The sequence below is a fragment of the Phocoena phocoena genome, chromosome 10 (assembly GCF_963924675.1).
Source record: "Phocoena phocoena chromosome 10, mPhoPho1.1, whole genome shotgun sequence".
NCBI classification, from domain to species: Eukaryota; Metazoa; Chordata; class Mammalia; order Artiodactyla; family Phocoenidae; genus Phocoena; species Phocoena phocoena.
The window spans coordinates 71278957-71293643 of record NC_089228.1 but is presented as its reverse complement, the minus strand read 5'-3'; the positions used below and the strand labels follow the sequence as shown (position 1 = coordinate 71293643).

The following is a 14687-nucleotide window of genomic DNA, read 5'->3' as shown; positions in this document are numbered from 1 at the left end:
TCAGTATCAGAGGTGTGGGGAAAACTAGTAGAGTATTTCAACCCTCCACCCCCTTACTGTGGTGTTGAGTTCAAAGAGACAGACCTACTATTGATTTTCTCCCTAGAGTGAATTCTGGGTCTGTCATAGGACTTGCTGCTTTCCCAAGTGTAAAAGAACTGGATTTTAGAAGGGACTTGTTAAAACACCAGGAAAGCACTGGTTAAATATAATCTTTGTACCTTAGACTTGTGTTTTTATTGCATCTCAGCCTGAACGAGGCAGCAGTTTCAAAAAGTGTTTCACTTCTTTTGTATCTATGTGTAACAGTCAAGTTCTCCATGTTGTTGGGGGTAGGGGCAGTGCCGGGGGCAAGTTCATTGTCAAACCTTTAGACTAAGACTTTTTTGGAGCTTTGTTTCTGTCCACATACACACAGTAAAATTGAAGGGGAAAAAAAAGGGAGAGAATGTCTCTACAAAACAAAATGAGAGTGGAGTGGTAAGAGGAAAGTTAGAATTAAAGTATTTTGCCTAACTATGCAAATAAATCTTAACACTGGGTCAAAACATTGATTTTCTAGGCTGCTTCTACATTTTAAGGGATTAGGGTTAATTTTTTTCATGGAGTATGAGCCTCTTTCATATTTCTTTAACAAAACCTAGTCTTGTGGAGGTCTGGCTGTGAGTGGAATTCAGCAGGGATGTGATAAAGTGCTTTGTCATTTGCAGATAGTCTTGGGGTCAAATTCCAATGACTTATCACACTTGAAGCCTGGGGAAAGGAGGCATGGCCTGATACTCAGAATGGACACATTATTCCTGGAAACCTAGTTAGAGTTTGGGAAACACCCAGAAATTCACATGTGAAATTTTGCTTCTACATAGGACTCAAACAAGCCTTTTAAGAAATGAGACTTTTGACACCATCCTGCCGTTGCCATCAAGTACCACATACTGACTATTCTTACATTATGTGTATCTGAACATTGAAATCCTACTTCTTGCCCTTTCCTCTTTAATCAAGGTGCTAATTGCCTATGAATTGGCACTTGGGATGTTTATATACCTTAGAAACAGATTTCTTGTGCCTCTTGTTTCATCCTCTGCCATATTCCTTGTCTTCAGAGGAGGGAAAAGATACTCATTTACAGCTAATCTCAGAAGAAAATATTTCATGAAGGTCAAGACCGAGGTGTGAAGTCTGCATGGGAGAGTTAGTACATCCTGTGTTGCCTAGGCAAGTTCTGGTTTAAGCCTTCCTCCCACTTTATATATTGTCATGGCTTGCTTCATAGCCTGGGACATCCCTATTCCTGGGACTTGCTTACTGTCCATAATAACTTCTAAATGTCCAAGTTCCTTAAAAAACTTGGTCACAGAAAGACCACACCACCTCTTTTATTAATGTTGCTGTTTTTCTTAAAAAAAGAACCCAACTTAAGATGCATTTCTGGACATATTTCAAAGATCTGTGCAGACTTTGGGTCTGAGGCTCTTCGACCTAAGCAGCCCAGTTGAGGGAAATGCGGACCTTCAGCCCCGTGGATGCCTGGTGCCCGTATATGGTTGCCGTTTCTCTCTTCGCAGCTCATTTTCCTCTTTCCCAAGAGCAGCCTTAGAGAGAGAGGCACAGCTTAAATGATTTACAGCATAGGTGTATTTTGAGTCCTCGGAGGGCGTTGTGCAGTAGGATTGGTTCGTGTCAAATGTTGTCCAGCTCCAAGTGGTATTGGGAAGTCAGGCATGTCCCAGATGGCCACATGTGTCATTGCTGTCTCTTGGTGGCAGCAGACAGACCTTAGTGAGAAAACAGAAAGCATGTTACTGAGAGCCTTGCTGGCCCTAAACAGTGAAGGGTTTTCCTTTTGAGTTAGGGTTTCTTTGTGCCCCTGCCAGCAAGTGCCTGAATTTCTCCATAGTCTCCTGTGATTTCCGGTTTACTCAGGACTGGATTTGTTTCATTCATGTTTTGGTGTGGTTCGCACAGAGAAAGCCCCAGAAGAGATCTGCTTTAAATATGTTATCTTGAGTTAAATATATGGTTAAATCCTATTCTGTCATTTTTCAAAAAGACGGAATAAGAAATACGAGACAAATTTTCTTTAACAAATGCTCATTTCTTGAGAGTATTTTAATTAAGCGGAGTTCTTTGCTTTTAGATGACAGTTTGATTTCATGCCAAGTTTTTTTTTTAACTTGGTACATTTTAACCTTTCCCTTCAGGAATATGAGCAACTAAAATAGAGTACAGGGAAGCATGTTAATGGGTCCAGGTAATACGGTTATGTACACTAACGGAAGGAGGCTTATAATGTGGAACATGTCCAATAATATTTTATTTAAAAATAATTTGACTTAGAAATGGACTTTTCCCTCAAACTGATTTATCTATTTTACTTGTTTATTTAGATTAGCAAAAGATATAACTCTCAGTTATCCAAAATTAAAGGCTCTTTTTAATCCTCCTTGAAATGCTTAATTTTTATAGCAGGTTTAGCTATTTAATTATTATTATTATTATTTTTTTTTTTTGCGGCACGCGGGCCTCTCACTGTTGTGGCCTCTCCTGTCGCGGAGCACAGGCTCTGGACGCGCAGGCTCAGTGGCCGTGGCTCATGGGCCCGGCTGCTCCGCGGCATGTGGGATCCTCCCGGACTGGGGCACGAACCCGTGTCCCCTGCATCGGCAGGTGGGCTCTCAACCACTGCGCCATCAGGAAAGCCCTAGCTATTTAATTATTTGACTTAATGGACAACATACACACGCGCGCGCACACACACACACACACACACACACACACACACATCCATCTCTGACGTCTGGTTAGTTGGGCAGCTGGAAGAAGTGGCCTGTGACTCTGAAAGATGCTTAAGAGGAAAGTACACGAGTTAAAATTAGGCTACCAGTCATCATTCTACATAATCTATGTAGGGTTTATAATTACGAGTGACAGTCCCTATACTAATAAAATCTTCAAGGAATTTAAGTTAATTTTGTATTTTCAGAGGCCATCCTTAGAAATCTGTTTGTATTACTACTCACCACCACTCAGAGTGGTCTTATTTTGTGTGAGCAAAGTACCATGTGGCATTACCTGACCATAGTCTCACTGAATTCAGTGAATGGGTCCTGCTTTTTGTAAGAAATGGCCAAAAACTGTGTCTTCATGGATTGGTGAACGCTCAGCTGGAGAATGATCAGGTACCCTGTCTGCATGTCTAATAGCAAACACCTGCCAACATCAAGCCCTGGAACACTTAGGTTTCCAAAAGGTGTCCATGAAGCAACATCTCTTTAGACTATTATGAGTGAGAGACACCAAAAATAAGTTTAATATCTTCATGGAAGCATGCTGCTTTCATGTTTTATTAATAAGTGAGGTGTTCCAGAATTAAAGTTGGATAAGAGGGTGGTGAAGACCCTTTCTCTGTTATGGGAAAATTTTGATCGGTAACTCAGGTCTTGTAAAGAGACTTAGTCATTGCACTTCTATGGGAGCAAACTAGATCAGATGAAATTCAAAAGGAGGTAGTAAAGGATCCTTTACCCTCTTTCCTGAGAGCAATCGGCCTGTTTCTCTAACCGTCTAATTTACCCTCAGCAAGAGGCCAAATTTGCCTTAATGGTATCCTAATTATTTGCTTAAATAGCTAATCTTTACTTCCAGTTCTCCTATCACATCTTGATATCTGTAGGAGGCTACTTCTGAGCTGCTGCCTAATTTACAAACATCTTTTAACCCTTTAAACATTGCTGTATAGCAGAACTTGTTGCTATATTATCCTCATTCCCCGCAGTCATCATTTTTCTGCAAGTTCTGATGAGGTCTTCTCAACATTAGGGAAATGTTCTTGCATTGTACATTCAAACAGCAATTATTGGTCTCCCTCAAAGCAGAACCATTTGTCTGAAAACATGAAAGCTTCTCTGGCTTCCAAAAAGTTGAATACAGATCCATTCGGGGACTTTCAAAAGTACCAAAAATGAAAAAAAAATGCCCCTGTAGGAATGCAGAACCTACATTAGAGAAAAATGGAATGGTAAGATTGCAAATGGGGTGGCGGCAGGGCGTCTAGAAGGTGTCCAGAGTTAGTAAGTCTGAACAGGTGGACATGAGGACATGCTTAGGGGGCTGAAATATCTTTGCTGTTCAGTAACAGGTCCGTGCACCATCTAAATCTTACTATGAAAGTCATTCTGTCTCATCAAAGCTTCTGGATTCCTGTCACCCTTGAGCACTCCAAGTTATGGGGAAAATCAGTTTGATATAAAAGAGTAGGAGAGAAAAGGATTTAGGGAGAGGAATTGAGAAGAAAGAGAAAACAAGGAGGGATCTTCTAAGAATGTTTTTACAACCAACCAAAAACAGAGATGAAATCCTATCAAAGGAAAATCAAAGAGACCACTCGTTCCACCTGACCTTCTACCCAAGTTAACAGTGAAAAGACTCACGTGAGGCTGAGCCCACTCGCCTACTTCAGGATGTCGGCCAACTTCTCCTCATAGTACAGGAAGTTCTCCTGAATGTCCTCCCAGGGCTCAAAGGCCTTGGATTCACCCTCTTCTTGCTCCACGAAATTCTGCCAGACGTACTCGAAGTCTTGGGGCTTCATGACGCGCAGTTTGCAGCCAGCCTCCTTCAGCTTCCTGAGAGCCGCCTGGATCTCAGGCTCCTCCCACATGAAGAGCCGCCCCGCCAGGAGGAGCAGGCGCAGGTTCTTGGTCTTGTTGAGGGTCCTGACGATGCGGTCAGCGCAAGCTGCGCAGGGGCTGGAGGACACGTACCAGGTGACCAGGTAGCGCAGGGCCGGGTCGAAGGCTGGCATGATGGTGTTGAAGAAGGCTTCCTCCGCGTGGGCGGCGACGTGCTCGTCCTCTAGGTATCCCCGCGAGGCCTGCACTTGGCCTCCCTTGCTCTGCGCTTCAACCACATAGCAGAGGAAGGTCTTGTTCCGCCCGGAGCTGTACTCCACATTCCGGAACTGAAACTTAAAGAAGTTGGCAGGCAGCCGCTCCCTGTGGGTCAAGGAGGCAAAGGCACAGGGAAGGAGAGAGAATGATGAATTCTTGTTCTAGGACTAGCATGGAGTGGATGGCTCTCCAAGATAAGTACCTCTGAGACGCATTCACTCTCAATACCGAAACAGAACTTGCCTACACTGACAGCAGTGACAAAAAGACACGAAGGAATTCAAATGTTTATCTAAAGGAGAGGAGAGAATTTGGAGTGAGGTGTGCATCCTGGACACCTCATTAGCACAGGTCTCCAAGCACTCCACCTTCACTCCCAGCACGCAGCACACGCTCACATTTCTAATTCAGTGACTCTTTAACCTGGCTGTACGTTAGAATCCGCTTGAGGAGCTACAAATGTCCACGCCCAGGCCCCACGCCAAGCCAATTAAATGAGAACATTTGGAGGAGGCCCAGGCATCAGCATTTTTTAAGAAGTGCTCCAGGGCTTCCCTGGTGGCGCAGTGGTTGGGAGCCTACCTGCCGATGCAGGGGACATGGGTTCGTGCCCCGGTTCGGGAAGATCCCACATGCTGTGAAGTGGCTGGGCCCGTGAGCCATGGCCGCTGAGCCTGCGCGTCCGGGGCCTGTGCTCCGCAATGGGAGAGGCCACAGCGGTGAGAGGCCCGCGTACCGCAAAAAAAAAAAAAAAAAAAAGTGCTCCAGATGATTCTATGTGGCCAGGTTTGAAAAGCAGTGTTCAAATAGTAATTTTACAAAGTAGCAAGCCTGTAAAATATCTCATGACAGAGTAATAACATTTCATGCTTTCATATCTCTCCTTGTCAGTCACGGATATTACATCTTAGGTACAGGATGGCCTAAAACTTGCAGTCCCAGGCTCTCCCAAGGACTGTTTTTCTCAAGTCTGTCTTTTCCCTCAGGTGAAAGAAGGGTTGTCATATAAGTGTCCAAGAATGTTTATCTTTGAGGCCAGACTACCCTAAGGGTACCTTGATATGAATTAACTTGTATAGTATTGACACATTTCAAAACCATAAAAGACTTGGCCCCTGCCTTCCAGATGCTTGTAATCTAGCAGCTAGATTATAGCTGGAAAGAAAAGATGTAAAGAAGACAGCTGAGAACAGTAGAGGACTACTAAAAATGAAGAGGTAGAGTGGAGGACATGTGATGAAGGTTCTTGAGAGGTTAGCCTTGACTCAGTAGCCAATAGAGAATTGTTACAGGTTCCTGAGGAAAGAAAGGTATAATGAAAGTGAGGTCCATGGAGGAGTACCGGGGTGGCATTAGGCAGAGAGAGGGAAGCTGGGGGAAAAGCCTGAAATTTAGAAAGCCCACTTGGTGTCTTAGAGCACCAGACTTGGTAATGAATATGTCCAAGGGGAGATGGATGATTAGGAAATGAAAGCAGCATAAAAAGGCCAGGTGTTTTGAAAAGTTTAGTAGTAATAAGGGGAGAATAAAGGAGAGGGCCTAAAGAAAGCATCAGAGGTGAAGATTGTTTTCATCTTTACGTGTATGTGCATGTTTTTCGAAAATAGGGAAGATTTGTGCAGGTTTGAAGTCCAAGGAGAATGAAGAGGCTGCAACAGGAGAGACTGAAAAGGTCAGAAGGAGCGGAGTGGATGAGGACCAGCTGGAGAGGCTGAATGTTTTCTTTTAAAAAATGTAATCTCTGTGGTTGCCCCAGAAGATACCCCATGGCAACCATTAACTCTGCTCTTGCTTCTCTACACCCCTTCCCTTCCCCCAGAGAGGTCACCCAGCTCCCTGGGCTGCAGAGGGATCCCTGGTATCCCAGGGTCTTGGCTTCTTAGGGGTAAGTGGCAGGTGCCAAAGAGCTGAGGAAACTTGAGCTATTTTCCTGCAGTCCTTCCGTCCCCCATCACCACATTTTCTCCAGCCAGCTTTCCATGTCCCCTGCTGTCAGGTTAAGTTTCCCTTGTGGAGATGGATGTGTTTGGGGACCCAGCCCTGGGATTCCTTCGGGTACTATCTTTAGCTCCCTAAGTCCCTCTGTCCCTGGTTGAATGTGTTTATATTTACTTAACATTTGGGGAGGATGGACGGCCAGATGATTCCCCTGTCCTCTTTCAATCCCTGCTGGGAATTCACTTACACTGGGCTTTCCCCCATTAAACCCACCCCACCAGACCACTCCTGAACTCAGCCAGTTGCTAAATGATCCCTTCACTTCCTAGAGTGGCTTTTTTTTTCTCCCGAGAAGCACAGAGCTTACCTTTCTTGCTGAAATTGTTTTTGTTTGTTTGTTTTTTAATTGGAGTATAGTTGCTTTACAATGTTGTGTTAGTTTCTGCTGTACAGCGAAGTGAATTAGCTATATGTATACATATATCCCCTCTTTTTTGGATTTCCTTTCTTCAAGGCCTTTTGCCAGACCACTTCCCCAAGTCCAGTCCAGAGCTACCTGTACGATGGATTCTCAGGTAAAACTTTTGGAACGATTCATGGCTGCTTGGTTGGCTTGGGGGCTTCCACAATAGCTGCCTGTTGGTCCCTCAGGTTTCCTTCTGGAAACCCCAAAGTATTGCTCCAACTTTGCCAAGTACAGCCCAGCCGAGAGGACATGTGTGGCCCAGTGTGCAGTTGCAGGTTGGCTGGATGGTCTACAACTGATGCTTCTCTCAGCCCATCCTCCTCTTCTTTAGGCAAGAGGAGAGGACCCAGAGAAACCGGAAACCCAAGGGAGAGGAAGAATGTTCACCTCTCTGTAAATATCAGTTTCCACAGCCGTGGGCCAACAGCCCCATGGTCTACCCTGTCCCTCAGCAGGGCCTTCTGGACTAGGGACCTCAGGAACGGAAGGCATCCAAGGGGCAAAAGGGAAAGTCATGGAAGATCCTGGCTCCCCGTCTTTCCTTGGGCTTTGCTCAGAGACCGAGCGTGCTTGGCTTCCCAGTGGGATTCTTGGTCTTCTAGAAGGAGCATAAAGGTTGAATGAGGTTCATTGGGCTTCCCACAGACTGAAACAGCTCGGCCCTGGAGGGCTACCAGGAGAACAGAGGCAGTAGAGGTCTGAAATTTCTCCAGAGAGCTAGCCAACACGGCCATCTTGGGTTACATTACAGAATCACATCACGCTATTATGCCCACTAGTGGAAGGAAGGAAGTAGTGACAGGGATCTCGTAGATAATCACAAACATCTTTTATTTTCTAGTAGCATGATATGCCCAAGTACCACACTTACTTATAGCCTGTTGCTGTCAACCCCAGCAGATATTTTACGCTAAAGTGTGTGTGTGTGTGTGTGTGTGTGTGTGTGTGTGTGTGTGTGTGTGTGTTGGAGTGGTGGTCAGGAGAGAGATGCTGATGGTAGATTCCTTCACCTGGACTCAGTCCCTTCTTCAAGCACAGAAACCAACAGCGTGATTCCTGCCCCCTCCTGCCAACTTCAGCACCTCTTTAGGCACCACTTCCTCATACTTTCTGCAGACAAGGCCATTCAAACTTCATCTGCTTAGACCCCGGTTTCTGGGCAATTCTCTAGGCAGGAAGTGGAGGATCCTTATATCTAGAAAAAAGTGGGACAAAGGTCTGCTTGATGGAGGGAGAAGAGATGTGATATATATATATATATATATATATATATTCTCACCTTCACATTAAAAAACATTTGCATTTCCTAAGCATAAATCTAGACAGTGAAAGGAAGCAACCTGGAGGGCAGTGGAAGCTAGTCCAAGTTTAAACATTTGCCCCCAAATAATCCATGGAGTGGAAAATCTACTCACAGGTAATTGAGTGTTGACTCGTTTCCGCTTTGCTCACGAGACCTTTCGTGACCTACTTGAAAGAGGCAGAATTGCCAGTTTCAGTTTCCTTTTCCCTTTTCCAGACCACTTTTCAAAGATGCCAGGAGTGGGCATCGTCAGAGGAGGAGTGTAGGGAAGCAGAGTGTCCTAACAGCCCCACTTCCTAGAGCTAAGAAGGGGTTTGAGGAACTGCCGGCTCCTGACTGACAGTTCTGGATGGGATTCCCAGAGCCCTGGGCCCGTCCTGTTTCCCGGGGAAACACCATCTCTGCACGTGAGCTTCCACCTTCCCCCAACCCTCAGTGGAGGCCAGGGTGGCCAGAGTCAGTGGCCGTCTTCTGTTCTTTATAGAACAAACTTTCCCAGCCTGCTCCAGACTCCAGGTGAGGGGTGAGGGGCCATGGCATTAACAGTGGTGTCGAAGGCCCCTCACTCTTTGCCTGGCCCTTCTCTGAACTCTGCTTCTCCTCTCCATTCCTCACATGGGTGGAGTAAACTACTGGGGGCTAGAGAAGTGGTTGGAAGGAGACTCGTTGCCTGTGCCATTTATCTCTATTCTAGAATAATCCCTTTGATAGCAGGTTCAGCTTATGTAAAATCATACACAACGTAACTAGAGATAAAGACAAACACACAGCAAGGGGAGCTGCCAGGCAGAGCTGCAGCTGGGGTGGAGACATGGGGAGCCAACCCGTTCCGGTGCCCCAGAGCTTCCCTCAAGCATGCCGAATTCAGAGGCAGGCATGATCCAGTGGAATTCTCTTGTGAGCCTAGCGCTGCTGGATCTTCATATATATATCCTGAACTTCTCTCCTCAAGAAGCCCTCTCCGCAATTAATTCCCTACCCGAATGTCTGGCAGAGAGCCTACCACACAATAGGTGCTCGATCATGAGTTCACTCACTTATTCGGCAAATGTTTATTGAGTACCAGTTAGGAGCTGGGTACCATTCTTGGTGCTAGGGAGAAAGCACCTAAAAGGCAGAGTCCCCGTCCTCATGGAGGTTAAATATTTCTGGGGGAAACCGGCAGTAAATAAATGTCTCCTATTCAGAAAATATTTGTTGAATATAAAAGACTCTTCTTTATGGCCTTTTTAGATGTACTTGCATCACTGATGCGAATCAGAGTCTTGGGGTTCACACCCTACTCCATCCACTAGCTTTGGGCAAATTATTTCTCCCTCTGAGGATTGGTTTCCTCATCTGAAAGATAGGTTGAGTAATCCAACCTCTCAGATTTGGGACAGCAGTGGACACTCGAGAAATTAAACCTGGTGCCGACGGATGGTACCTTCTCCGGGCCTCACATCTTACCCCTTAGGCACATCCCTCCTCTGCTCTCCTCCTGTTCAGAGGGTTCTCTCTTTCAGTGCTGTGCTGGTTTAACAGCTCTCTGAAAGAAATGTGTTTTAAAAGCCCTGATTTCTAACATTTGCTGATTCCTGTAAACACACCCATTATGGAGATTTCAGGAAACCAACAGGATTTAGTGAACACAGACTTGGTAAGAGATGCACCCGATTGCCCCTCAGCTGAGAGGCATGAGCGGGCCTGGGCACACTGCCACAGTTACAGACCTTTCTCTAGCACTTTCTACCACATAATTTGTGTGTGTGTGTGTGTGTGTGTGTGTGTGTGTGTGTGTGTGTTTTGCGGTATGCGGGCCTCTCCCCGCTGTGGCCTCTCCCGTTGCGGAGCACAGGCTCCGGACGCGCAGGCTCAGCGGCCATGGCTCGCGGACCCAGCCGCTCCGCGGCATGTGGGATCTTCCCGGACCGGGGCACGAACCCGTGTCCCCTGCATCGGCAGGCGGACTCTCAACCACTGCGCCACCAGGGAAGCCCTACCACATTATTTTTAATGTTCTTAGGTCTGCTTTCTAATTTTTTTTTTTTTTTTTTGGCCATGCCACGAGGCTTGTGAGATCTTAGTTCCCCGACTAGGGTTTGAACCTGGGCCCTTGGCAGTGAAAGCTCCAAGTCCTAACCACTAGACCACCAGGGATCTTAGATCTGCTTTCTATCCCGAGTGCCCTATTCAAACCAGAATCACGATAAGTGGGCATGTCTCTCCTTATTCCTACCCGGTACTCCCTCCTCCCCTCAGACTGTTTCCTGAAAAGCCATCTGCGGTTCTAGTCTGGGGCCCTGTTTTAAGGGTCAGTGTGGCTAGACCTCTCCCCCGTGGGAGTCCAGGCTCTGCTGGTCCTTTGATGCCAGGGCGCCTGGAGAGCGAAAGAGAGGAGAGCTGTTCCCTCTTCCTGTCCCGGCACAGACACAGCCACACCTCTAGGCTATTTTAAGCTGTCTGTTTACTTGGAGGGGCCCAGGAGACAGATCTCCACAGCTGTTCCTTGTGGCTGGGAAACACGAAGGGCTCCACCTCCCCCCTGAACTGCTCTCAGAGCGCCCAGAAAGCTGCCCTACTGTGCCTTTTTTTCTGAGCCTTGGGTCAGGGAAGCCTCTGAGCCTCACCATCTCGAGGATGGAGAGAGCTGGAGCTCTGTATGGGAGACCAGTGGAAAGGATGCTAGGGTGGAGTCAGAAAACTTGCCACTTACTGGTTCTGTGGTCTTGGAGCAGTGACTGGATCTCCCCTACTCTCAGCTTCCCCATCTGTAGAGTGGCAATGATATAGCTCCTCTCCTGGCCTTGTGCCGAGGCTTGAAGGCACTCAGGCCTATGGAAGTGTGCCGAGATTATAAAGCTCCAGACACATGCAAGTGACATCAGAGGATTTAACCTTTCAAAACCAACCACCCTGAGACCTCAAAGCATGTTCAACTCAACAAACGTACTCTAATTCTGTTCTGAAGCAACCCTGCCCTGTGCCGGGGAGATCACAAGATCACAGCAGTGTGCAGAGTGGGTGTGCACGTGCCCGTGTGTGTGTATGTGACCAAGGCCAGCATGGACCAGCATGTTTAGGTATTAGAAAAAGGATCTCCTTCCGCAGAGAGCCACTGGAATCGAGGATTCTCCTGTCCTGGTGGCCCTAGGCTCTCCCTGTGAATGTATTAATCTGTGCCCCATTGCTCCTTTAATCCTGGGTTGAAGGGGACATTACTTGGTTGGCCATGGGTGAGTGCAAGTTCCGGGGCTCTTTCCTGAAGCCTTGCCTCAGGAACTAGGATGCATTTCCCTCAGGTTCTGTTAGAAATCGGAGAATCGCTGAGTTGGAAGGGACCTTGGGAATCAACTAGTATAACTTCCTCATGTTACGAATGAAAAAACTGCAGCCAGGACTGGAAAAGCACTTGCCCGGCTTCAAACAGCAAGTCCAAATTGCCTCCCAGGGCCCCTTCTGCCCCTTGAAGGCATCAGGCCTCCGTTCTTCCTGAAGTTTCTCTTCCTGTGGCCCTTCGTCTGCTGTGGGCATTGTTGGAGACTCCTGTGAAGGAATCCTAGTGGCCCCACATACTCCCTTCTTATTCTTTGATTAGGAACTTAGCAGAATCTTCTGCCAAAGGGACAGAGAGCGAAGAGGAGGAAGACAGCTTGGTTTCATTCCTGGAAGTGACATAATCTGGAGAAGACAGGGGGACCCTGTGTGCAGCCCCCTCTTTGGAGCCTCAACACTCTTTGCTCTAGATCCTGCTTCCTGCAGGCTGTGGCTGAGGGTGTTGGAACCCCTCCTCTGCCCAGAAGCTCTGGGCCTGGCCTGTAACTTCTCTGTTTCCCTGGGGGGCAGATGTAGGCAGCCCCTGGGGAGACTCAGAAATGATTCAGCAAGTAAAAAAAAACGCTTCTCACTCTAGCTTGGGAAAGGATGGATCTGTCTTTCCTGTCTTACCATCTACTCCAGAGAGAAGCTCTAAAGAAAGAGTGAGAGACATACAGGTAGAGGAGAGGCCCACTCAGAAGCAGAGAGAGATGTTGAGGGGGGGGCTACTCTGGGACCATATTGAAATGTACCGGTGGCATCCCATGTTTTTACCAAATTCCCTGGGACTAAACAACCTCTACCCAGAGAGGCAAGTGATGCCTCCGGGGTAGTTTCCTCCTCTGGGCCCTGGCCTCCACGGAGTTTCCCCACCTGACTGGAGGTGTCTGAGAAGCCAAGAGAGATTTGCTGCTGCGTCCCCTGCAGCCCCTGCTGTGCACACGTGTGCACTCTCATGGCTGCAGCATGGTGACCCCAATCCCTACTCTTACCATCCTAAGTCCCCCCAGCCTGTCCCCAGCCGGTGCTCTTCTAGGGAGGAGGAACCCAGTGCACACCCAGCTCTCACCCTGTGACGATCTCAAAGGGCGGCAGCTCCGCCAGTTCCTTCAGCTTCTTGGGGTCCTCCGGGTTCTCCAGATCCTCGCCATCCTGTGAGGTAGGCGCCGTGGCCGCGGCGGTCTCTTCTTTCTGGGCCATGGAGGGGCTGAGGCTTGAGAGTCTCTGAGAGAGAGGAGAGGCGGCGGGTCTGGGCCAAGGCCTGGAGGCAGAGTCCCAAGCAGCTGTCAGCAGCTAAATCTGCCTGGGGGTGACAGGAAAAGGATCTGGCCGTCCGGGAGTGTGCTCACCCGCTGGCCCACAGGCTTTATAACCAGAGGCCCCTCCCCCAGGCTCTCTCGCTCTGTCTTTTTTTAATTGAGTGACGGCGGGTGCCGGGATGGGGGGAATGGAAAATCTGGCCATCGGTATCCCCTATTTATCAGCAGCAGACAGGAAGCTGGCAGGTGGGGATGGCTTGGCCTGCTCTCCCTCCCCACACCAGGTCACACATGTATTCATATTCTCTTTGTTCTCACCCTCCCTCACCATGTATCCCTCACCTTTCTTTCCCACCCAGCTCGCCTGGGAAGATCGTGGAAGGGACCTAGGGTGGGTGAGTTTTCGGAGGGAAGCTCTCTCAGAGGTTTAAGCAGGACAAGGCTTGTGTTGAAAGGGGCATTTGCAAAGAGACCCAGGCCAGCTTGGCTGGGGAGACTTGGGTTCAGGGAAAGAGGGTCCTGAGACAGGGGGCGATGAGTAGTGCAAATTGGGAAAGAAACTGTGAGTTGTTACTGAAAGGGAGTGGATGCTGATTTACCTGTTATGATGTATAAGCAATGTCACATCGACTGGGCGCCTCCAGAAGTTACACTATTGCCATTTACTAAGCTTAGTTTTGGAAAGAGGCCAGGCAGTGAGTTTAGTGTTTTATATGTGAAATTGGACTTAATGCTCTCAATAGTCCTGGGAGGCAGTGTGGATCATCCCATGTTACACATGAGGAAACTAAGATGCACAGAAGGGTTAAGGGCCTTTTTTACGGTCATAAGCCCCAAAATGGCAGGGCCAGGATTAAAACCAGGCCTTTTCACTCCTGAGGCCAAATGTCCAACTGCCATGTATGTTCCCTCTCTGTTGGTCCTTTATTCATTTAACAAATATTTATTGAGCATCTGCTATATGCTAGGGGCTGTTTCAGGTACTGGGGTATGGCAAAGAACAAAACAAATGAAAATCCTTGCCCTCACGGAGCTTGAGGGGGTTGAATAATATACAGGATAAGTAATATATATTGTCTATTTGGTGGTGCTAAGGAGAAAAGGCAGGGAAGGGGGACAGAGTGACATGTTTTTATAGGGTGGCCAGAGAAGAACTTTGAAGAAGGAAATAATTGAGAAAAGATCTGAAGAGGGTGAAGGAAATAGTCATAGGGTTATCTAAGGGGAAAGTGTTCCAAGGGAGGGGAAAAGCAGGTGCAAAGGTCCTGAGGTGGGAGCTTTCCTGGTGTGTTTGAGGAACAAGTAAGGACATACACATTGCTGGAGAGTCCTAGGAGATGAGGTCAGAGAGATAAACAAAGGATAAGTAGGCTGGGGCCTTAAGGGCTGTTATAAGGACCTTGGCTTTTTCTCTGAGTGAGATAGGAAGCCATTATCTTTGAAAAGATGGGACACATGGTCTGACATATTTCTGTAGGATCACCCAGGCTGCTTTGCTGAGAACAGAGCAAAGGTGAGAAAGAGCAGAAGCA

At 47.5% G+C, this 14687-nt stretch overlaps 1 protein-coding gene across 1 annotated transcript; it reads right to left on the bottom strand.

Annotated features, from left to right (window-relative positions):
• Positions 1-1341: 1341 nt before the first annotated feature.
• APOBEC2 (apolipoprotein B mRNA editing enzyme catalytic subunit 2) lies at positions 1342-13130 on the bottom strand. The gene is made up of 3 exons (XM_065886032.1): positions 12966-13130; positions 4434-4997; positions 1342-1778 (listed from the first exon to the last, which is right to left on the bottom strand). The coding sequence occupies exons 1-2, from the start codon at positions 13094-13096 to the stop codon at positions 4454-4456; spliced, it is 675 nt and encodes a 224-aa protein (XP_065742104.1). The 5' UTR covers positions 13097-13130; the 3' UTR covers positions 1342-1778; positions 4434-4453.
• Positions 13131-14687: the final 1557 nt, after the last annotated feature.